The 26,587-nt window shown below is 39.4% G+C and overlaps 1 protein-coding gene across 1 annotated transcript; it reads right to left on the bottom strand.

Annotated features, from left to right (window-relative positions):
* Positions 1–23,322: 23,322 nt before the first annotated feature.
* LOC148956981 (baculoviral IAP repeat-containing protein 7-like) lies at positions 23,323–25,417 on the bottom strand. Its single transcript, XM_089092727.1, is given in 2 exon segments — positions 23,323–24,799; positions 24,863–25,417. Coding segments are annotated over 2 exon segments (1,896 nt in total). The 3' UTR covers positions 23,323–23,458.
* Positions 25,418–26,587: the final 1,170 nt, after the last annotated feature.

The following is a 26,587-nucleotide window of genomic DNA, read 5'->3' as shown; positions in this document are numbered from 1 at the left end:
AGGAGTCCAGGAGTCATTTAAGGATTCAAAGGGGCTGTTTATTTCGATGCCGGATTCAACTGGGGCACATCACATGTATCCAAGGTAGCTTCTTTCAAAGAATTATAAAACGAATTAAACAAAGAATTTATATCAGATTTATTTTCAGAATTACTCCACAAACGACTCGCCAACCGTGATCTGAGAAGATTCAAACCCTGATCATTCAATTTTAAAGAGGAAAAACCAGCTCCCTGTCTCCTCCTACGCAAAGAATCAGAAAAATCATGCATGGAAAAAACAGGAAAATGGTCTGAGATATCACTCGTCAATAAAGAATTGTGCAGCCTTTTTTAATAGTCGAATGTGATTGGAAGGCTTCACATTTTTATATTAAAGATCGATGTGGGTACAATGTATCATTATTTTTATTTTTCTCTTTTTTGCTTAGACCAGGGCACTTCGTATCGAAGGAGTTGTCTTAGGAACTTCGAAAAGGGCTCATTCGATTGAAAATAGAAAGGGCTAATGTCCTTTTGAATATTTGAAAGTTATTGGAGGGCAACTAGTCCGCCTTCCACGCCCACCCTCCCATTTGCCCATTATGTTTAAAAACTAAATGTTGCCTTGAGATTAAAACAAAAAGCCCTGTGTTAATGCTAATTCCCAATAAAGCATCTCAGCAGTATCCCAAGAACGACTGAGGGTATTATGTTCAAACTTTGGGGGCTACTTCTGCTTTTAAAATTTAACCAAATCAAAACAGCGTAAGTGTAATGAAAGAAAGTAAACAGTTTATTTTTGAGAATGGTATCAAGTTTTCTATTTCAGGTCAGCTAGAGGAGGTATGAAACTAAATTAAACACTACTATTTGTGTCAAAATTTTTAAAAGGGTGTATATTGTTAAAAATTGCTGAAAATTTTGCTCCAGCATACAAATAGTAGGCCAAACTATAAAGTCTTAAAAAACCGAAAAGATTTAAAGAATTATTTTCTTTTTCCCTGAAAAGAATATGTAAATATAAAACGAATATAAATTAATTAAAAAACTCTTTCCACAAAATAAGTGTTTCAAAGAAAAGTAAAGAACTCCATTAAACCAAAATGAGCAAAAATAAAATCAAATAACCCACCAATCGTCAAACTACCACAAATCAGCATCGATAAATAAATGAAACCCAGAACGAACAGAAATTGCAATAAATAACCGATTTAAACTCAAAACAAGCAAAAATTAACATGAGTAGGGCTCAAAACCCCTATGCCTTCCCAAGGCCAGAACATAATTTGTACTTTAATGAACAAAATACAAATGAATGTGTATTATCAGTGTAATATACATATACTGAAATTTAGTAATCAAAATGTTAATATTTTTTGATTTATTAAAGTTATAAAAGTAAAAACATTTATGTTTTTTCAGTAAAGTGCAAACCGAATCTCTCACCGAATCTCTTTACAGCCTGCTTCTTTGTTTTGCTTGCTTTGGTCGCTTCATTTTTTCTTTTCTGCTTCTTCTTTGCCTTCCTTGCAGCAAAGACAGCTTCAATTTTGGTCTTACAGATGTATCAATGAACACTTTTGTTCTGCCCTCCTTTCTTCCTTGAAGCATTTTTGTTTTTATGGTCGTGCTGGGATGTGGTTGTACTTGTTCAGGTGTGACTATCCTATTTCACAGTGGCTGCAAAATCACAGGGCTTGCTTAAAGCACTGGGTGAAAGGATGGTAGTGCAGATAGGGATTGGGTTGGAGTTAGAGCCTTTGATGAGCTTGGCAGTTTCCCACCAACTTCATAGGCTAAAATTAAATTTGGAACGTCTGTATTTAAGATCTTCATTATCAGAACTATCTGGATTGAAAGAGGATATACCTTCCAAATCCCTTCTGGATGCTTGGCTGTATGAAAGCTTACCCACCCCCGGACATTTAATAGAAATTCAATAAAAAATTTAAGACATGTGTTTTGTTCAAAATAGACAAAAGGTCGAATAAATGTGCCTCTGAGGAGGACAAGACCCTCAAAACTCCTAGGCAGGGGCCAGAAACATTTTATAATTGGTAATTGTTTAAACAAATGTGTATGATAGAAAAGGAGGTTTTGTGCAATATATTATTGGAAATATTATTGGAACGGTTTAGCGTATTGAGTTGAAACTTTAAGGATTTTTTGGGGGGAAAGGATGTTAAAAATCAAAAGAAACTATGTGTATCCAAGCTGTTTAGATGGCTGTAAACGTAATATCACAGAATTGGCTGTGGGTTTTAATATGAACCTTTTTTTGGACATTGAGGGTGGTGTTGAAGCATATCGTAAGACTGTTTACATCCAAGTGGTCAAAACAGGAAAGTCTCAGAATCAGCTAAGTATATTGGTTTCAAACATAGTTCAACGATTGTCGACGAGGACATTTTACTAATTCAAACTGCATTACGTATACCCACGTTTACGTATATCTGTAATATTTCTTGAATAGCTAAGGAAGTTAGGTTGAAACTTTCAGGGAATGTTTAACTCAATCAAAACACACTATTGAAATCCAGATTTTAAAATATTTATTTGCAAAATTTTGGAAGTAGGTAAAGGTACTACAATGAATTTTTCAGAGCATGGTGAAGTCAACTTTTAAGAAAGTCATAGCACACTGGGCGCACCTTAGTCTGTCAAAAAGGTATATCTTCTATATCTCAGCGACAGCATAGAAACTAAACTGGAATAACAAGGGAGATCAGAAACTAAATTAAAATATATATTCCAAACTATTATTACTATCCCAACTATTGGTAATATTTATTCCCAACTTGCTGAACATAGTGGAATTCAAATAAAAAGGCTGTTGCAAAATATTTTGTCAATTGTTATCAGTTTGAACAGCAGTAGGATTATTAAAACTGTTTTTATAGTCACATGAGAATTTATACTTTAGGATTTCGGGTACCTACATCCTCAACTCTAATCTTTAGTTAAAAATGTATTATGCTCCGTCTAAGGTAGTGTCAAATACATTTTTTATTTTTCAGGTTGTGAAAAACCAAGATAATTAAGAAACGATGTGATGTATAGCGTATGGGTTCGAAGTTTCGTCATCAGAACACGGTGTATAATATCATAACTACAAACTTGTCAAGGAATGACTGTCTTAGGCCCCTACCCTCATTTTGGACTGCGTATTATTTCTGTGTTGTGCATATCTTAATTATCAAGATCTCAACAACCCTACTAGGGTCATCTAACGGCTCAAACACTTTAATGTGTGTATTTTTGCCTGAATTTGTGACATAGATGAAACCATTAGAGTTCAAAAATAGCGCCCGTCGAGGTAATAGTGCATTTTTTTGTCATTTTTGGCAGCTCTTGGATTTATAATTCCCCTCCTTGTTGTAATTGTTCTAATTTTAACAGGAAGAGAACTAACAGCTGGTTTTGCAGAATGACCAACGTATATATTCTTCTTCTTCTTCTTTCTTTGCCTCTTTTTGTTCGTTTTGGGCTCCCATAAATTCTTTTTAATCTATTTTCTAAGGGCATTTATTTCTTTGACTTTTCTTTGATGGCTTTTTACTAATTATATGTGCCTACCTTTTTTATTTTCTTCTGTTTTTCCTTCCTCAATTGTAAAGAAACACTAAAATATAGGACGTTTACAATATCCAAGTCAGATCTTAGAATATCTAATAATATCCCTATTTTCTTTACAAGGTTTTAGCTAGTACTCATAATGATAGGCTTTTAAAAATAGAATTTGAATGTATTTTTGATAAAAAATGTTAATTTAAAAAAAAAGGCAAATCCTTTACCAGGTAAACTAAATATAGAAAGAGAATTTGCCCTTGAAAAAGGTCAGCTATTCATGCTAGGTTTTGCCTTAGAACAAAGTAAATCTGTTTTTTACAGCAATAAATAATATTAAACAGTTTTACAACGGATTTTTCCGGAGGGGAGGGGGACTTTTCAATGTCGTATTAAGTAGGCCACAAAAAAAATTCTAATATAATTTGTTTAAAAACTATATGAGTTTCTAACAGTCCTTGGAAGAAACTAATAAGATGAGACTGAATGTTTGATATATAAAGAAGTTAATTGCTGAAAGCTCAGCATTATAGATTTACAGATTTTATTTCACTGTAAATTCCATTTTTGTTTTCGAAGTCGTAAGAACAAAAGAAAATATTTTTAATATAATTTATTCCAACAGGAGCTCATTCGATGAGAAATCGAAAGTTCTTTTGCCCTTTTTAACAGACAAGAGTGATTGAAGTACAACCAACATACCCCCCTCCATACCCTCTTTTCTTCAAATGTATCTGATTTAAGTTCAAAGATCATATAACAATGCCTGTGGTGTCGAAAATATCTACCCAGAGTCAGTGGACAAGGGTTGTAAGTCATGCCCGAGGGCATACAACATTTTTATGGAAGGTGGTTGTATAAACTTCGGCAGAGGCTCATTTGTTTAAAACTTGAAAGTTTTAGTTTCCTTTCAGCATTGTTGAAATGTACAGCAATTATTTCTAAGGGGATGTTGATCCCATACATGCTATATGGCAAGAGATACAAGTTGTGCTAGTTGCCCATTGTTAACGGGTAAGGTTATTGGGTAATCTTAAAAATTTGGGAGGAGGCATATTCAACTGGAAATTGGAAGTTATAATGACCTTTTTAGAGTCAAAGTAAACGGAGAACAACTATCTCCCCCTCCCCACGCCCCCTATTCCTCGAATGCAACCAATCGCAATTTTGAGATTTCCGAATTGTTTGAAATAGTCCAAAAATCATATAACAATGCCTCCAGGGTTGGAAAAAACCCCCCGAGCCAGGGGGCAAGAGTTGTAAGCAATACCCTAACGGCATATAAGTAGAATAAGAGGTACCATATTGCGGCCTTTACGTTCCTTCCGGTTTTTCTGGTAATTCTACTTCTACTAGTCATTACACTCTTTCTTTGTCAGGAGATTTACGCAATTTCAAAGTTCAATGATTAAGGACAGGTTTTTCTGACGTAGATTTCTAGTTCATGATATACAAGTTTGTTTTTTTTTAGGTTAAATCCGTGGTCATTCATCTTTAAGTTGATTAGTAGGTTTTTTTTTTTTTAAACTTGGCTAATAGGTTTTTTAAACATATTACTACGAAAGCTAAATGCATTCCATTTTTGGAACTTGGAGCGAGATTGTGTGATGCTATCAGACTGGTTTCGTTTCATGGGTTTATTAATAGAACGAGTAATGTTTTTGAAAAGGGTAATTACTTCTTTAGTTTACGAGATTTGCGAATTTTTTGCGAAAAGGTACTCCATTTTCACTACTGTAATCTGATTGAATTGTCGCCGACAATGAGATTTAATCGCTGCTAAGTCTATTGTTATTGCGAAAGGGGTTACTCAATTTACTTCTTAGTGTTAAATTACAGATTTCCAAATACGATCATTTTGAAAAGCAGACAAAAAAAATGGTTTGTCCCCTCATTTCTGTAGGGCAGGAGATAACTTAATTTACTTAGACAATGAACGATATTAATTAGTGATTGATTGTATCAGTGGAGAAAAAAAGGATTAAACTGATTAACAGTTAAGGTAACCCCAAAGGAGCTGTTAACTGAGGTAATTTGTTATAAATTTGAAAAAATACCTAACGACGAATCGGAAACGTTTGATTAACATTTGCAAAAAAAAAGGAGTAATGGGATTTGCGAATTGGAGGAGATGGGGTGGTTATGCACTGTATAATACACAAGTGATGTCTTGGAGAGTTAGGGGTCGTGTGTGTCTCTTTGGGCTATGTGTATCTCTTTGGGAGCATTTGAATCTTTTGGTTACTAAAGTATTATATTTTCATCATGTTTTAGGATATTCGATTAGGATTAACTTAACTTCATTCCTTGAGTGTTGTTGGGGGTAACACGTAAGTACCAAATTTTGAGTTCACTGCAGGGGATTTTCCACAAGGATAATTTTCCATGGGGAGGGAATTTTCCAGGAGGTGAATTGCTACAAGTTTCGTCCACTAGCCTGAACGGTGGAAATTCAATAGCTCAGAATTGGGGTCTTATTCAACAAGCCTGAACGGTGGAAATTCACTAGCTCAGAATTGGGGTCTTAGTCCACCAGCCTGAATGGTTGCAATTCATTATCTCAGAATTGGGGTCTTAGTCAGTGTTCAGATTGGAGCGTTGGGGTTCGATTATCAGGTCTTTTATTTGTCAAGACCTGAATGCTAAGCGATGGACATGAACTCGATTGGGAACCCATTGTGAAAATGGAAAAAAAAAATATTTTGTTGGTATGTGTGTAGAGCATGGCATGGTTACCGCTAGGGCAACAGTCTAACTATTAACGGTTTTAGGTATCCGTGAATAAGTTCTAAAGCGAGAGTGGAAGTTAGGACAAATTTTTTGGAAGTGCCCGTCTCACCTTCCCAGTCTCAGGCAAGTGACCCTAAATTTGAAAAAGTGGAAATTGGCTCAGATTTTCTAAACTGAGCTGCGACAATGAATAGATACTATTGGGAAAGTGATTAGAGACGCTGGACATCCGTGAACAAGTGCTAAATTGAGAGTGGAATTTGGGACAATATTTGGGGGCGCCCACCCGCCCAGAGTCTCCGACAGGTGACTCAAAAATTTAAAAAACACACAGAGACGACAGACACAAAGAGACGAATCAAACACAGAGAGGACAAACACACAGAAACGACACATAGAGACGACACATGCACAGAGACGATACACACACACAGAGTCAACACACACACACACAGACGAGACACACACACAGAAATGACAAACACACATAGAGACGACACACATAGAGAGACGACACGCAGTTTGGAGATTTTCAGACCTAGGTTTTTTAGATTTTCGTGTGTGTTTGACTCCTGGGATTTATTATTTGAGAAGTTAACTTTAGTATTTCGTATTTGACGTGCCTGAAATCATGAATTAGAATATTTAATTAGCTGTTTGGGTTTTCAGACCTAGTTTTTTTTTCACTAGCTCAGTATTGGGGTCTTAGTCCACCAGCCTGAATGGTGGAAATCCACTAGCTCAGTATTGGGGTCGCAGTCCACCAGCCTGAATGGTGGAAATACAATAGCTCAGTAGTGGGGTCTTAGTCCACTAGCCTGAACGGTGGAAATTCAATAGCTCAGAATTGGGGTCTTAGTCCACCAGCCTGAACGGTGGAAATGCACTAGCTCAGAATTGGTGTCTTAGTCCACCAGCCTGAATGGTTGAAATTCACTAGCTCAGAATTGGGGTCTTAGTCAGTGTTCAGATTGGAGCGTTGGGGTCCGACTATCAGGACTTTTATTTCTCAAGGCCTGAATGCTAAGCGATGGACATGAACTCGATTGGGAACCCATTGCGAAAATGGAAAAAACAAAAAACAAAAATATATTGTTGGTATGTGTGTAGAGCATGGCATGGTTACCGCTAGGGCAACAGTCTAACCGTTAACGGTTTTAGGTATCCGTGAATAAGTTCTAAAGCGAGAGTGGAAGTTGGGACAAATTTTTTGGAAGTGCCCGCCTCACCTGCCCAGAGTCTCAGGCAAGTGACCCTAAATTTGAAAAAGTGGAAATTGGCTCAGATTTTCTAAACTGAGCTGCGACAATGAATAGATACTATTGGGAAAGTGATTAGAGACGCTGGACATCCGTGAACAAGTGCTTAATTGAGAGAGGAATTTGGGGCAATATTTGGGAGCGCCCACCCGCCCAGAGTCTCCGGCAGGTGACCCAAAAATTTAAAAAAACACACAGAGACGACAGACACAAAGAGACGAATCAAACACAGAGAGGACAAACACACAGAAACGACACATAGAGACGACACATGCACAGAGACGATACACACACACGCAGAGACGAGACACACACCCACAGAAATGACAAACACACATAGAGAGACGACACGCACACAGAGACGACAAACACACAGAGACAACACACACACAGATACGAAACATACAAAGAGACGACACAAGCACAGAGAGGACAAACATACAGAAACTATACACACAGATAGAGACTACACACATAGAGACGACACACACAAAGAGACGTCACACACACAGATATGAAACCCACATAGAGACGACACACACATAGAGACAACACACACACACACACAGAGACAACATCCACACAGAGACGACACAAACTTGCACACACACACACACACACACACACACACACACACACACACACACACACACACACACACACACACACACACACACACACACACACACACACACACACACACACACACACACACACACACACACACACACACACACACACACACACACACACACACACACACACACACACACACACACACACACACACACACACACACACACACACACACACACACACACACACACACACACACACACACACACACACACACACACACACACACACACACACACACACACACACACACACACACACACACACACACACACACACACACACACACACACACACACACACACACACACACACACACACACACACACACACACACACACACACACACACACACACACACACACACACACACACACACACACACACACACACACACACACACACACACACACACACACACACACACACACACACACACACACACACACACACACACACACACACACACACACACACACACACACACACACACACACACACACACACACACACACACACACACACACACACACACACACACACACACACACACACACACACACACACACACACACACACACACACACACACACACACACACACACACACACACACACACACACACACACACACACACACACACACACACACACACACACACACACACACACACACACACACACACACACACACACACACACACACACACACACACACACACACACACACACACACACACACACACACACACACACACACACACACACACACACACACACACACACACACACACACACACACACACACACACACACACACACACACACACACACACACACACACACACACACACACACACACACACACACACACACACACACACACACACACACACACACACACACACACACACACACACACACACACACACACACACACACACACACACACACACACACACACACACACACACACACACACACACACACACACACACACACACACACACACACACACACACACACACACACACACACACACACACACACACACACACACACACACACACACACACACACACACACACACACACACACACACACACACACACACACACACACACACACACACACACACACACACACACACACACACACACACACAAACACACACACACACACATTGAATTGACGACTTACACATAGAGACGACACACACACACACACAGACGACAAATACACAGAAACGACACACACACAAACAGAGATGACACAGACACAGAGACGACACACACACACACAGAGACGACAACACATAGAGAGACGACACGCACACAGAGACGACAAACACACAGAGACAACACACACACAGATACGAAACACCCACAGAGACGACACATGCACAGAGATGACACACACACAGAGTCCACTCACACACAGAGAGGACAAACACATAGAGACGACAGACACAAAGAGACGAATCACACACAGAGAGGACAAACACACAGAAACGACACATAGAGACGACACATGCACAGAGACGATACACACACACAGAGTGAACACACACAGAGAGACGAAACATGGTTGAAAAGTCAAAGTGCCAGAATGATTGAAATCCACTAGCTCAGAAGTGGGGTATCAGTCCACCAGCCAGAATGGTTGAAATCCACTAGCTCAGAAGTGGGGTCTTAGTCCACCAGCTTGAATGATTGAAATCCACTCGCTCAGAATTGGGGTCCCAGTCCACCAGCCTGAACAGTGGAAATTCACTAGCTCAGAATTGGGATCTTAGTCCACCAGCCTGAATGGTGGAAATCCACTAGCTCAGTATTGGAATCTTAGTCCACCAACCTGAATGGTGGAAATCCACTAGCTCAGTATTGGGGTCTCAGTCCACAAGCCTCAATGATGGAAATTCACTAGCTCAGAATTCGGGTCTTAGTCCACCAGCCTGAATTGTGGATCACTAGCTCAGATTTGGGGTCTTAGTCCACCAGTCTGAATGATTGAAATTCACGAGCTCAGACTTGGGGTTTTAGTCAGTGTTCAGATTGGAGCGTTGGGGTCCGACTATCTGGGCTTTATTTGTCAAGACCTGAGACGACAAACACACAGAGACAACACACACACATAAAGAGACGACACACACACATACACACACACACAGTTACGAAACACACAAAGAGACGACACACGCATAGAGACAACACACACACAAAGAACCAACTCACGCAGAGAGAAGACAAACACACAGAGACGACAGACACAAAGAGACGACTCACACACAGAGAGGACAAACCTAGTCCACCAGCTTGAATGATTGAAATCCACTAACTCAGAATTGGGGTCCCAGTCCACCAGCCTGAACAGTGGAAATTCACTAGCTCAGAATTGGGGTCTTAGTCCACCAGCCTGAATGGTGGAAATTCACTAGCTCAGATTTGGGGTCTTATTCCACCAGTCTGAATGATTGAAATTCACTAGCTCAGACTTGGGGTTTTAGTCAGTGTTCAGATTGGAGCGTTGGGGTCCGACTATCTGGGCTTTATTTGTCAGCTCAGAATTGGGGTCCCAGTCCACCAGCCTGAACAGTGGAAATTCACTAGCTCAGAATTGGGGTCTTAGTCCACCAGCCTGAATGGTGGAAATTCACTAGCTCAGATTTGGGGTCTTATTCCACCAGCCTGAATGATTGAAATTTGGGGTCTTATTCCACCAGCCTGAATGATTGAAATTCACTAGCTCAGAATTGGGGTCTACACACAGAGACAACACACACACAAAGAGACGACACACACACACATACACACACACACACACACAGATACGAAACACACAAAGAGACGACACCTGCAAAGAACCAACTAACGCACAGAGAGGACAAACACACAGAGACGACAGACAAAAAGAGACTACTCACACACAAAGAGGACAAACACACAGAAACGACACACACAGAGACGCCACATACACAAACACGACAAACAAACAGAGTCATAGTGAGAGAAATATCCAAAAAGTTGGGTTGATCTAGGTTCACTTAGAGTGGTACGCACACACACACACACACACACTTTGTATGTGTGTGTGTGTGTGTGTGTGTGTGTGTGTGTGTGTGTGTGTGTGTGTGTGTGTGTGTGTGTGTGTGTGTGTGTGTGTGTGTGTGTGTGTGTGTGTGTGTGTGTGTGTGTGTATGTGTGTGTGTGTGTGTGTGTGTGTGTGTGTGTGTGTGTGTGTGTGTGTGTGTGTGTGTGTGTGTGTGTGTGTGTGTGTGTGTGTGTGTGTGTGTGTGTGTGTGTGTGTGTGTGTGTGTGTGTGTGTGTGTGTGTGTGTGTGTGTGTGTGTGTGTGTGTGTGTGTGTGTGTGTGTGTGTGTGTGTGTGTGTGTGTGTGTGTGTGTGTGTGTGTGTGTGTGTGTGTGTGTGTGTGTGTGTGTGTGTGTGTGTGTGTGTGTGTGTGTGTGTGTGTGTGTGTGTGTGTGTGTGTGTGTGTGTGTGTGTGTGTGTGTGTGTGTGTGTGTGTGTGTGTGTGTGTGTGTGTGTGTGTGTGTGTGTGTGTGTGTGTGTGTGTGTGTGTGTGTGTGTGTGTGTGTGTGTGTGTGTGTGTGTGTGTGTGTGTGTGTGTGTGTGTGTGTGTGTGTGTGTGTGTGTGTGTGTGTGTGTGTGTGTGTGTGTGTGTGTGTGTGTGTGTGTGTGTGTGTGTGTGTGTGTGTGTGTGTGTGTGTGTGTGTGTGTGTGTGTGTGTGTGTGTGTGTGTGTGTGTGTGTGTGTGTGTGTGTGTGTGTGTGTGTGTGTGTGTGTGTGTGTGTGTGTGTGTGTGTGTGTGTGTGTGTGTGTGTGTGTGTGTGTGTGTGTGTGCGTGTGTGTGTGTGTGTGTGTGCACGTGTGTGTCGTCTCTGTGTGGATGTTGTCTCTGTTTGTGTGTGTGTTGTCTCTATGTGTGTGTCGTCTCTATGTGGGTTTCGTATCTGTGTGTGTGTGACGTCTCTTTGTGTGTGTCGTCTCTATGTGTGTCGTCTCTCTGTGTGTGTATCGTTTCTGTATGTTTGTCCTCTCTGTGCTTGTGTCGTCTCTATGTGGGTTTCGTATCTGTGTGTGTGTGACGTCTCTTTGTGTGTGTCGTCTCTATGTGTGTCGTCTCTCTGTGTGTGTATCGTTTCTGTATGTTTGTCATCTCTGTGGTTGTGTCTTCTCTTTGTGTGTTTCGTATCTGTGTGTGTGTGTTGTCTCTGTGTGTTTGTCGTCTCTGTTTGCGTGTCGTCTCTCTATGTGTGTTTGTCATTTCTGTGTGTGTGTGTCTCGTCTCTGCGTGTGTGTGTATCGTCTCTGTGCATGTGTCGTCTCTATGTGTCGTTTCTGTGTGTTTGTCCTCTCTGTGTTTGATTCGTCTCTTTGTGTCCGTCGTCTCTATGTGTTTTTTAAATTTTTGAGTCACCTGCCGGAGACTCTGGGCGGGTGGGCGCTCCCAAATATTGCCCCAAAATCCTCTCTCAATTTAGCACTTGTTCACGGATGTCCAGCGTCTCTAATCACTTTCCCAATAGTATCTATTCATTGTCGCAGCTCAGTTTAGAAAATCTGAGCCAATTTCCACTTTTTCAAATTTAGGGTCACTTGCCTGAGACTCTGGGCAGGTGAGGCGGGCACTTCCAAAAAATTTGTCCCAACTTCCACTCTCGCTTTAGAACTTATTCACGGATACCTAAAACCGTTAACGGTTAGACTGTTGCCCTAGCGGTAACCATGCCATGCTCTACACACATACCAACAATATATTTTTGTTTTTTGTTTTTCCATTTTCACAATGGGTTCCCAATCGAGTTCATGTCCATCGCTTAGCATTCAGGCCCTGAGAAATAAAAGCCCAGATAGTCGGACCCTAACGCTTCAATCTGAACACTGACTAAGACCCCAATTCTGAGCTAGTGAATTGCAACCATTCAGGCTGGTGGACTAAGACCCCAATTCTGAGCTAGTGAATTTCCACCGTTCAGGCTGGTGGACTAAGACCCCAATTCTGAGCTATTGAATTTCCACCGTTCAGGCTGGTGGACTAAGACCCCAATTCTGAGCTATTGGATTTCCACCATTCAGGCTGGTGGACTGCGACCCCAATACTGAGCTAGTGGATTTCCACCATTCAGGCTGGTGGACTAAGACCCCAATACTGAGCTAGTGGATAAAAACTAGGTCTGAAAACCCAAACAGCTAATTAAATATTCTAATTCATGATTTCAGGCACGTCAAATACGAAATACTAAAGTTAACTTCTCAAATAATAAATCCCAGGAGTCAAACACACACGAAAATCTAAAAAACCTAGGTCTGAAAATCTCCAAACTGCGTGTCGTCTCTCTATGTGTGTCGTTTCTCTGTGTGTTTGTCATTTCTGTGTGTGTGTCTCGTCTCTGTGTGTGTGTGTGTGTTGACTCTGTGTGTGTGTATCGTCTCTGTGCATGTGTCGTCTCTATTTGTCGTTTCTGTGTGTTTGTCCTCTCTTTGTTTGATTCGTCTCTTTGTGTCAGTCGTCTCTGTGTGTTTTTCGATTTTTGAGTCACCTGTCGGAGACTCTGGGCGGGTGGGCGCCCCCAAATATTGTCCCAAATTCCTCTCTCAATTTAGCACTTGTTCACGGATGTCCAGCGTCTCTAATCACTTTCCCAATAGTATCTATTCATTGTCGCAGCTCAGTTTAGAAAATCTGAGCCAATTTCCACTTTTTCAGATTTAGGACCACTTGCCCGAGACTGGGAAGGTGAGACGGGCACTTCCAAAAAATTTGTCCTAACTTCCACTCTCGCTTTAGAACCTATTCACGGATACCTAAAACCGTTAACGGTTAGACTGTTGCCCTAGCGGTAACCATGCCATGCTCTACACACATACCAACAAAATATTTGTTTTTTCCATTTTCACAATGGGTTCCCAATCGAGTTCATGTCCTTCGCTTAGCATTCAGGTCTTGACAAATAAAGGACCTGATAATCGGACCCCAACGCTCCAATCTGAACACTGACTAAGACCCCAATTCTGAGCTAATGAATTTCAACAATTCAGGCTGGTGGACTTTGACCCCAATTCTGAGCTAGTGAATTTCCACCGTTCAGGCTGGTGGACTAAGACCCCAATTCTGAGCTATTGAATTTCCACCGTTCAGGCTAGTGGACGAAACTTGTAGCAATTCACCTCCTGGAAAATTCCCTCCCCATGGAAAATTCTCCTTGTGGAAAATCCCCTGCAGTGAACTCAAAATTTGGTACTTACGTGTTACCCCCCGACAATACTCAAGGAATGAAGTTAAGTTAATCCTAATCGAATATCCTAAAACATGATGAAAATATAATACTTTAGTAACCAAAAGATTCAAATGCTCCCAAAGAGATACACATAGCCCAAAGAGACACACACGACCCCTAGCTATCCAAAACATCACTTGTGTATTATACAGTGCATAACCACCCCATCTCCTCCAATTCGCAAATCCCATTACTCCTTTTTTTTGCAAATGTTAATCAAACGTTTCCGATTCGTCGTTAGGTATTTTTTCAAATTTATAACAAATTACCTCAGTTAACAGCTCCTTTGGGGTTACCTTAACTGTTAATCAGTTTAATCCTTTTTTTCTCCACTGATACAATCAATCACTAATTAATATCGTTCATTGTCTAAGTAAATTAAGTTATCTCCTGCCCTACAGAAATGATGGGACAAAACCAATTTTTTTGTCTGCTTTTCAAAATGATCGTATTTGGAAATCTGTCATTTAACACTAAGAAGTAAATTGAGTAATCCCTTTCGCAATAACAATAGGCTTAGCAGCGATTAAATCTCATTGTCGGTGACAATTCAATCAGATTACAGTAGTGAAAATGGAGTAACTTTTCGCATAAAATTCGCAAATCCCTTAAACTAAAGAAGTAATTACCCTTTTCAAAAACATCACTCGTTCTATTAATGAACCCATGAAACGAAACCAGTCTGATAGCATCACACAATCTCGCTCCAAGTTCCAAAAATGGAATGCATGTAGCGTTCGTAGTAATAGGTTTAAAAAACCTATTAGCCAAGTTTAAAAAAAAAAAAACCTACTAATCAACTTACAGATGAATGACCACGGATTTAACCTAAAAAAAAACAAACTTGTATATCATGAACTAGAAATCTACGTCAGAAAAACCTGTCCTTAATCATTGAACTTTGAAATTGCGTAAATCTCCTGACAAAGAAAGAGTGTAATGACCAGTAGAAGTAGAATTACCAGAAAAACCGGAAGGAACGTAAAGGCCGCAATATGGTACCTCTTATTCTACTCATATAAGGTTTTTATGGAAGGGGTGGTCATATAAACTTTGAAGGAAGCTAGATTTGATTGGAAATTGAAAGTTCTAGTTCCCTTTTAAAGAGTCAAAAGGGATTGGAGGGCAAATAGCCCCCCATGCCCTCTTTTTCCCAAATGTATCATATCAAAATTTCTACGATCATATATGACCCTTGTGTAAAAAAAAAAACAGAGCCAAGGGACAAGGGTTGAAAGTTATGTCCCGGAGGCATATAAGGTTTCTATGGAAGGGGTGGTCCTATAAACTTTGGCATGAGGTTCATTTGATTGGAAATTGAAAGCTCTAGTTCTATTCTATAAGAGTCAAAAGTGATCAGAGGGGAACTAGACCCCCCCCCCCATGCCATTTTTTCCACAAATGAATCCGTTTGAAATTTTTATTTTTTCCTCCAAATGCATCTGATCAAAATTTTAGACCGCTAATTTGTTCAAAATGGTCCAAGGCCAAATAACTATGGTTCCGGGTATGATAATTCCCCTCAGGTTTTGAGACAAGGTTATAAGTTATGGCATTTGTCTATTTTTAACATATGGCTTTTACGGAAAAGGCACTCGTGTAAACTTTGGAAGAGGCTCATTCGATTGGAAATCCAAATTACTAGTAACCTCTTTAATAGTCAAAAGTGATTGGAGGGTAGCCAGCCCTCCCCCAATCATGCAATGTTTTCCCCAAATGCATCTGGTCAAAATTTGAGATTGCCATTTAGTTCAAAATAGCCCAAAAATCAAATAGATATAGCTCGGGGGTTGACAAATCCAACACCCTCTGGAGCAAAGGCTGTAACTTATGCAAGTTGCCCATTATTAGCATATAATGTTTTTACGGAGGAATTGATCGTAAAAAACTTTGGAGAGGGTCTCATTCGATTGGAAATATAACGTTCTAGTTCCTTTTTAAAGAGTCCAAAGTCGTCAAGGGGCAACTAGCCCCCTTACCGCCTTCTCCCCCAAATGTGTCGGGTTAAAACTTTGAGATAGCCATTTGTTTCAAAATAGAAAAAGGCCAAATAGCTCTGCTCTGTTTCAAGCTCCAGGACAAATTATATTTTGGCTTTTAGAAAGCGTAGGGTTTAGAACCCAACTCAGATTAATTTCTGCACGTTTTAAGTTTGACTTATTTTAATTTCTGTTTGTTTTGGGTTTCATTTATTTATTGGTACTGAATTGTGGTTGTATGCTTGGTAGATTATTTGATTCTATTTTTGATGATTTTTAGTTTAATGGAGTTCTTTACATTTTTTTTGAAAAACTTATTTTGTGCAAAAAGTTTTTTTGATTAATTTCTGTTCGTTTTATATTGACATATTCTTTTTCAGGGAGAAAAACTGAGACTCTTCTGAAGTTAAACAATCTTTACTTCCATAAAAACCTTTATTACCCCCTGGGCATAACTTACAATCCTTACTCCTAATCTCTGGGGTTTGTTTCAACCCCAAAAGCCTTGTTATATGATATTTAGATTATTTTGAATAGAATGGCTATCTCAAAATTTCTATTAGACGCATTTAGGGAAAATATAAAGTGTGTGTAGGGGGGAAAGGGTAGCTGCCCTCTGATACCTTTGATTCTTAAAAAGAGCACTAGAGCGTCTGATTACAAATCCAATGAGCCCCCTTTGAAGTTTATATGACCCAACTTTCTATAGAAACTCTATATGTCCCCAGGGCATAACTTGCAACCCTTACCCTGAGGGCTGGGAGGATTTGTTGTCCTCAAAGACACAATTTTCAGACCTTTCTGATAGGCTTGACAAAAATGCTGTATCAGAATTTTGATTGGAAGTGTTTGGGGAAATGATAAGCGAGGAGGGAGACATTTACCCTCTGATCACTTTCGACTAATAAAAAAGGCATTAGTTCTCTCAATATCCAATCGAATGAGCCCTTTTTGAAGCTTCTACGACAAAACTTTCTATAAAAACGTTATCTGCCCCAAGGGCATAACTTAAGACCATTGTCATGAGGGCTATGGGGGAAGGGTTGTCATCCTCAAAGACATAATTTCCAGACCTTTCAACTACGTTGAACAAAATAGCCATATAAAAATGTTGATCATAAATGTTTGGGCAAATGAGGGGTGGGGGGGGGGATTCTCCCTCTGAGTACATTCGACTATTAAAAAGGGCAAAAACCCTCTCAATTTCTAATCGAAAGAGCCCCTTTTGAAGTTTTTACGACAACAGTTTGTATATGACATTATATGCCCCCAGGCCATAACTTAAAACCTTAGCCCTGAGGGCTATTGGGGGTTGTCATACTCAAAAACATAATTTTCGGACCCTTCAACTGCTTTTAAGAATATTGCTATATCAAAATGTTGATCGGAAGTGTTTGGGGAACTGAAGGGTATGAGGGGGATTGCCCTCCGATCACTTTTGACTATTAATAAGGGCACTAGCCCTCTCAATTCCCAAAAAAATGAGTCCTTTTTGAAGTCTCTACGACAACGCGGGCAAAGAATTTTCATTTCTAGGATGTGTTAGGGGAAATGGTAGGCGTGAGAGGGGTGTTAGTTGCCCTCCAATCAATTTCGACTATTAAATAGGGCAGTAGTGCTTTCAATTTCCAATCAAATGAGCCCTTTTTGAAGTTTCTACGACAAAGTTTAATATAAAACCTTATATGTCCTCATGGCATAACTTACAAACCATGCGCTGAGGGCTGTGGGGGGAGTGTCATCCTCAAAGACATAATTTCTGGACTTTTCAACTAAGCTGAACAAAATAGCTATCTAAAAATTTTTATTGTATGTTTTTGGGGAAATGGTGGGCGTGGGAGGGGTGTTAGTTTTCCTCCAATCATTATTTACTATTAAAAAGGGTACTAGCCCTTCGAAGTTTTCGAAGTTTCTATTATAACTCTCTATCAGAACCTTATATGCACCAAGGCATAACTTACAACTCTTGCCCTAAGGTATGTGTGTGGTTTGGGGGGGGGGGTAAACACCTAATATTCAGAACTTTCAACTACGTTGAAAAAATGGCTATCTCAAAATTTTTATTGGATGTGTTTGGGGAAATGAAAACGTGGAAGGGGTGTTAGTTGCCTTCTAATTACTTTTGACTATTAAAGAGGGATCTAGCCATTTTAATTTCCAATCCAATGAGCCCTTTTTGAAGTTTCTACGACAACGCTTTCTATAAAAACCTTATATGCCCCCAGGGCAGAAATTACAACACTTGCCCTGAGGGCTGTGGGGTGTTGTCATCCCCAAAGATCTAATTTTTGGAATTTCAATTAAGTTGAACAAAATGGCTATAAAAACGTTGTATGCCCCCAGGGCAGAACTTGCAACCTTTGTTTTGGGGGCTCTGGGGGGTTTATCATACTCAAATACATAATTTCCAGAACTTATAACTACGTTGAACAAAATGGCCATCTCTAAATTTTGATTGAATGTGTTTGGGGAAATGGTGGGCGTGAGAGAGGGGTTAGTTACTTTCCATTCACTTTCGACTAATAAAAAGGCCACTAGCCCTTTCAATTACCAATTAAGTGAGCCTTTTTTGAAGTTTCTACGACAATTTTCTATAAAAACCTTATATGCCCCAGGGCATATCTTACAACCCTTGCCCTGAGGACTCTGAGGGAGTTACCATCCTCAAGGACCTAATTTCCAGAACTTTCAACTACGTTGAACAAAATGGATCTCTCAAAATTTTGATTGAATGTGTTTGGGAAAATGGTGGTCATGAGAGGGGAATTAGTAGCCCTTCAATCACTTTTGACTATTAAAAAGGGCACTAGCCCTTTCAATCTCCAACTGAATGAGCCCTTTCTGAAGTTTCTACAACATTGATTTCTATAAGAAATCTTATAGGCCCCCAGGGTATAACTTACAACCCTTGCCCTGAGGGCTGTGGGGGGGGGTTCATCCTTAAGGACCTGATTTTCAAAATGTTCCACTACGTTGAATAAAATGGATATCTAAAAATTTTGATTGTATGTGTTTGGGGAAAAGGTGGGCGTGAGAGTTAATTGCCCTCAAATCACTTTCGACTATTAAAAAGGGCAATAGCTCTTTGAATTTCCAATTGAATGAGCCCTTTTTCAAGCTTCTACAACAAAGTTTTCAATAAAAAAGCCCCCAGTGCATAACTTATAAATCGTGCCCTGAGGACTCTGAGGGGGCTATCATCCTCAAAGACCTAATTTCCAGAACTTTCAACTGCGCTGAACAAAATGGCTATCTCAAATTTTGATTGGGAGCGCTTAGGGAAATATTGGGCGTGGAAGGGGTGTTAGTTTCCTTCCAATCACATTCGACTATTAAAAAGGACACTAGCTATTTCAATTTCCAGTCGAATGAGCCCTTTTTAAAGTTTTTACGACCACGCTTTTTATGAAAAAAACCTTATATGCCAACAGGGCATAACTTACAACCCTTGCCCTGAGGGCTGTGGAGGGTTGTCATCCTCAAAGAACTAATTTCCAGAACTTTCAACTACGTTGTACAAAATAGCTATCTCAAAATTTTGATTGGATGTGTTTGGGGAAAAGGTGGGAGTGAGAGGGGGTTAATTCACCTTCAATCACTTTGGACTATTAAAAAGGGCACTAGCCCTTTAAATATCCAATCGAATGAGCCTTTTTTGAAGTTTCTACGACAACAGTTTCTGTAAAACCTTCTATGCCCCCAGGGCATAACTCATAACCGTTGCCCTGTGGGCTGTGGGGAGTGTCCTCCTCAAAACATAATTTGTATCTGGAAATCAACTACGCTGAACAAAATGGCTAACTCAACGTTTTTGATTGGATGTGTTTGGGGAAACGGTGGGCGTGGAAGGGGTTTCAGCTGCCTTTCAGTCACTTTCGACAATTAGAAAGGGCGCAAGCCATTCTAATTTCCAATCGAATGAGCCCTTTTCGAAGTTTCTACGACAGCTCCTTCGACTTCTTCGTCCAACTTCGATTAGTTGACCTGGTCTAAAGGAATAAAATAATACATTGGGCCAACATTGTTCTTTATTTAGGCAGCGCTATTGCGCTGATAATAAATCTTAATAATTTAAATAAAATAATTTATTATTATTTTTTAAAACATGTCTATTGGGGTCGTTACATGGATGACGTAATTTCACTTTGGAATTATGGGGAAATTGAACTTCGGGGTTTCCTAGATCATCTTAATACTTATGTCTAGGAATTTGCAGTTTACCCTAGAAATTGAATTTGAAAATAAACTACCATTTTTACATGTGCTAATTGTCCGTAATACTAATAATTTTGACTTCACTATCTATAGAAAACTAACACAAAACAATAGATATCTACATTTTAATTCAAATCACCCCCCACAAGTTAAAAGAGCAGTTGTAACTTCTCTCATTGACCGTGCCCTGAACATTTGCTCCGATTCATACATAAAAGCAGAAATAAATTTTATCAGAGATATTCATTTTGGCAACGGATACCCCATTCCTTTTGCAAATAATACGATTAACCATAGACTAAAAAGATATTTTCGTGAAATCAACGACATTTCACAATGTGAGGCTCCAGAAAAACCCTCAAATATAATCTATCTTCCGTACATCCCAAGAATCACCACAAAAACAAAAAATATTTGCACAAAAAACAATCTGTATTTAGTTTTGACCAATAATTTTAAAATCAAAAATTTCTTAAACCCCGGTAAATATAAAACCCCAGTTACTCACCAAAGAGGGGTTTATCAAATACCATGCGAGTGTGTCAATTACTACGTTGGCAAAACTCATCACAATCTAGAAAAACGGATACACCAGCATAAAGAAGACATAGACAAAGCGTTAATTGCTAATAATTCTAATAACTCCTTTGATTCTGCTTTAGCTAGCCATATATTTGATAATCCCAGCCACACAAAACTTTTTGAAAAATTTTCTCTCATTAGTGGTGATTTGGGGATAAAACAGGTGGTCCGGGAATCAATCGAAATTAGGCTCAAAACAAATAGAAATATTTCCTTAAATAGGGACTTAGGAGAATATTCACTGAATTCTTTATACTCAAATTTAATTAAAAATGATCTAACAAAATATTTGATTAAACCAATTGACAATAGTATTGAACCCGTTACAAAAAGGCCTTTAAGACTAGCTGCTAAAAAAACAAGATCAGCTTTGAAAACTTGCAGTTAATAATTTCATTTTATTTTGTCTGAATGAATTCATCCTCTCTCATCATTTTATTTATCAGTCCTGGTTGAACTTCGTTGAAGTAAGGATACTGGGGCTGTTTTAAAGGTTTTTAAAAGCATTTTTAGTTTTTAACTTCGTATTTTAATGTAAGTTGTTTATATATATATTTTTTCTTTAATGTTGTGCTGAAGAAGGCCCTTGGACATAGGGCCGAAATATTCACCGATTTAAATTGCACTGTCTTGGATAAAAATTTCCCTATTGTTTTTGAGTTGTGTTTGTTTGATAGCTAGCAACCTAGTAAGAGATGATCACGTCCAATGTTAAGAAATATAAAAACCCATAACTTCTAAGAAAAAGGCCAGATCAAAAAAAAAGTGCACCATTAGAACCGCCATGTCTGAAACCCCTGTATAGGAAACTTTCTGTCACTTGGCTTGAACAGCAAGGGAAATATATTGGCTTAAAAATCAAGAAAATTTACTTTAACCCTGTTATTCTCCACAAACGGCATATTTTTTTCTTTCTCTTTTTTTTCTTTCTTTCTTTTCCACAGATAACTTGGCAGTGGAACATCGTAGAGAGTTGTTCAATGGCTCATTTTAAAGGAAATTAATTGGGTTAAAAATCTTTAGTAACTAAAATAAATTATTTCTAAAAGAGAATATATTTTTCCACCAAAAACTGCATTTTTATGTCTTTTCATACTGCAGTCTTTTCAAAGAAATTTGATTTTTGTACATAAATCATAATCGTATATACCAGCGGTAAGATTTCAATTTTACCTTAAAAGACGATCATTGGAATAACAAACCATTGCATACATTGGACTTAGTTCAGCTATTGTAGGTTCGTCTCTTACTATTTCAAAGAAGAAAAAGCCGTAGGGTTTTTCCTGTTTGTTAGTAATCCGGGTTGCAGCGGTAGCTAGCAATAATCCGGGTTGCAGCGGTAGCTAGCAACCTAGTAAGAGACGATCACGTCCAATTTTAAGAAATATAAAAACCCCTAGCTCCCGAAAAAAGAGTCAGATCAAAACAAAAAGTACACCATTAGAACCACCTTGTCCGAAAACCCTATGTAGGAAACCTACCGTCCTTTGGCTTTAATAACAAAGAAAATGTATTGGCTTGAAAATCAAGAAATTACATTAAAGGATGAGCTATAGCACATAGTAACTGGAATCCGGGTTGCAACAGTAGCTTGCAGCCTATCCGGGTTGAGGTGGTAGCTAGAACCTAGCACCCTATTCAAGTTAGTATAGGCAAGAGTTCGTTCTTTATTGTAAGAAAAGGAAGAAAAAAAAAGATCCCGTATATGCAGAATATCTACTTGACTGACACATTTTATGATGAATTCTATCGACTCTCTATTTAACCTAGCAAAAAAACACACTAATTTAAAAATTTCAGGTATTTTTCTAGCTTTAATTAAAAATTTTAAATTATTGCTAAGACACCATAAACATTTTTAATTTTAGATTGGATCCTGACTTTGGATCTTGTGATCTGATTTCAAATCTCGGTTGTTTTATTTTAATGTAAATTTGTGTATTACTTTTTTTTAAACTTGCATGTAGCTTGCTTTTATTTAACCATTATTTAATCATTAGCTGAATGTATTTTTTTTTTTTTTTTTTTTGTAAATAGCAATTCTTTAGAAGCAAATTGGGGAACGCAAATTTAGAAATATCATACAAGCTACATTCTCTATACCTGAGAGAGCCAAGCCAAAACACTGAAAAACGAAACGTCAAATCTTGCATTTGAAATGGTACCAGATTTATAATTAATATTATGACCAGTTATACCCAAATAAAGCTGACTCAAGGAAGAAATGCTTTCGCCGTGCCACCAATAACCTGACGACAGAGCGGGCAGTTTGCTAAGGCAGAAGTACAGCTGGAACAAGATGCAAGATGGCCGCATGGCAAAAATATGACTTCGATTCACTTGTCCAGACATACTTTACACTTATATCGCTCTTCAATTGCTTCTTCAAACTTGTCCACATCCATTGCTTCTTCAAGACTTCTTCTTGGAGAGACGACATTTACTATGACAGGAGGCTCACCAGGTGGGAGTGGAATCTCATTTGGCTGTGGAGCAGGAGCCCCATACCACGCAGGAGAGATGTCCTCACCAACTTCGGCATTGGAATGAGGATTGGCTGAAACGGCTGATTCTTCTGGGAGCTGATACCAACTGGTGGGTTCTGAAGCTTCTGGCTCTTGGAGTGCCGATGATCCAAATTCCTGGTCAATTTCCGAGACATCGCGAATTCTTATTCTTGGCAAATTCGTTTCTGTTCCACTAGGAGGAACACTAGGAATTCTAAATTCATCGCGGATTCCTATTCCTGGCAAATTTGTTTCTGTTCCACTTGAAGAGGGAACAGAGGATGAAGTCTCGACTGGCTGATCGGGTATTTCAAGGGCAGCAATAATCAACGCATCAACCGCCATAAATCCTTGGCCTGTTCTCTTCAACTGATTCAAAATAGCTTGTCTCACTTTCGTAGCTTCTACAACTTCCATTGCCATCTTGGCCACGGATCCTTCAATTTCTTTCTTCAGTTTTTCTTCCAGCCTTCTTTCACTTTCAGTGTCTTTGGCCTCTGCTTTCCTTTTAAGTAGCTCTTTGACTTCCTTAATAAATTCATCTCCCTTTGACTGAATTAAAAATACACAGTCATTAAACCACCTTGCATGTGCAACCCAGGGGTCATCTGTTACCTCCCAGTTACACAATCCCATATCACAATGAAAACATTTCACCTTATCTGACTCTCCCAGATAGAAAAATCCAGCTTCGGCAAGTTTGCGAGGATCCATCCGCTCATGGTAATGCCAATTAGCAAAAGTTTTTAACCTAGCTTCAAAAGTTGTTTTATCAGGGTGCTCAGGGCCTCGATGGGCATTAATTCTGAGGTTGGCCAGCGAATTGAGATGACTGTGAACTGATGTGACCAGTGACTGCGAATTGATGCTAGGAAGGGCTGTACCACCACTTCGGACAGAAAGATTATCCACTGCTATTTGCCGGTTTCTCGATCTAATATATCGCTCACAAAAATCATAGCCTCCGGGTACAGCAGGAGGTAAACTTATAAGTGGGGCTTCGGAGCCGTTTTTAGCTTCAGCTAGAATGTTTACAACATCACATCCCTGGACAAAGGGGCATATTTAAAATTGTCTTCTATGTTCTTACAAATGCACAACTCCCTCCACCCAAAGTCCAACCACCCCAGCACAAAAAGCACACTGAACCTGGTCACCATGGCCGACAAAAAAGAATCCAGCTTTAGCTAATTCTCTGGTGTCAATAAAATCCTTCGTCCACCTTCCATTAAATGTCATTTGTCTAACATCCTCTCGTTTAAGAGCTCGACGATCTTTTTGTGACAATAAAGGGCGGGAGGAACTCATAGACAAAACCCTTATATTTTCAAGAGGCAACGGAGGCTGTGAATCAGAATTGGAGGATCCTGTTGACGAGGTAGAACCCGTCCTTAAAGTTCTTAACGATCTTGGTGGTTGCGGACGACTGATACGATTTTTTTGTTTCAAAAATGGACAATCCGGGCTTATGTTTAAGTGCCTAGCAATAGCTTGATCGTTACAATTCCAGTCACTAATTCTTTTTTTGCAGGCAAAACACTCCACTTCAGTACCTGTGCCTGTGTAATAAAAACCGGCACGTGCTATTCTTCCTGCAGACAGAGGCGCAGACGAGGGCCAACAACGAAAAGTGTTAATTCTTTGTTCCAAGTTTTCAAAACGCATTGGTTGAATGTTTGAATGTTTATGAGACCATTTAAATCTTTGTCGCTCTTAAGTAGTAATTATGACGTCATAGCCTAATGATTTTATTTCATGACGTCATGGCGCAATGGTATTATTTCATGACGTCTTCGGAAACAACAATATAATTTCGTGTTTTTCTATTCACGTCATAGCTCTAATATAAAACTATGACGACATTCATTATTTATCTAGTAGGGTTTCAGACAAGGTAGTTCTAATGATGTACTTTTGCTTTGATCTGACTCTATGTTTAGGAGTTTTGGGTTTTTATATTTCTTAGCATTGGACTGATCGTCTCTTACTAGGTTGCTAGCTACTGCTGCAACCCAAAATATGAGAGGCAGCCTGGCCGAGTGGTCAAAGGCACTGGTGTTAGCCACCAGTCTCTTCGGAGGCGTGGGTTCAAATCTTACCGCTGGTATACGATTATGTTTGAAAGACTGCAGTATGGAAAGATATCAAAAATGCAGTTTTTGGTGGAAAAATTTATTCTCTTTTAGAAATAATTTATTTTAGTTACTATAGATTTTTAACCCAATTAATTTCCTTTAAAATGAGCCATTGAACAACTATCTACGATGTTCCAGTGCAAAGCTATCTCTGGAAAAGAAAGAAAAAAAGAAAAAAATATCCCGTTTAGGCAGAATGTTGTAGTAGCTGCCACTTTTCTTGATTTTCAAGCCAATATATTTCCCTTGCTTTTCAAGCCAAAGGGCGGTAAGTTTCCTTTCAAGGGGTTTCGGACAAGGCGGTTCTAATGGTGTACTTTTTGTTTTGATCTGACTCCTTTTTTAGGACTATATGAGTTTTTATATTTCTTAACATTGGACGTGATCGTCTCTTGCTAGGTTGCTAGCAACCGCTGCAACCCAGATTGCTAGCTACCGCTACAACCCGGACGCTAGCTACCGCTGCAACCCGGATTACTATACAATATTTTTGCAGTTTGCAGATAAATAAAATTATCATATTTAAATTTTTCAGGAATTATTCTAGTTTTAGTTAACAAATAAATTTTTTGTTAATATCCCCCAAAAATGACTGCATTTTACATAAAATGGATAATCACATGAAAAACCTTTTTGAAAAACACCATTTATGATGAACTATATCGGTCCTTTATGTAATTTTAATGGTGTAGTTTTTGTT

Source organism: Artemia sp. Qi Xiang Cuo, chromosome 1 (assembly GCF_049724085.1).
Source record: "Artemia sp. Qi Xiang Cuo chromosome 1, ASM4972408v1, whole genome shotgun sequence".
In the NCBI taxonomy this organism is placed as follows: Eukaryota; Metazoa; Arthropoda; class Branchiopoda; order Anostraca; family Artemiidae; genus Artemia; species Artemia sp. Qi Xiang Cuo.
Note: the sequence above shows the minus strand (reverse complement) of the source record. Positions and strands in the feature narration are given on the sequence as shown.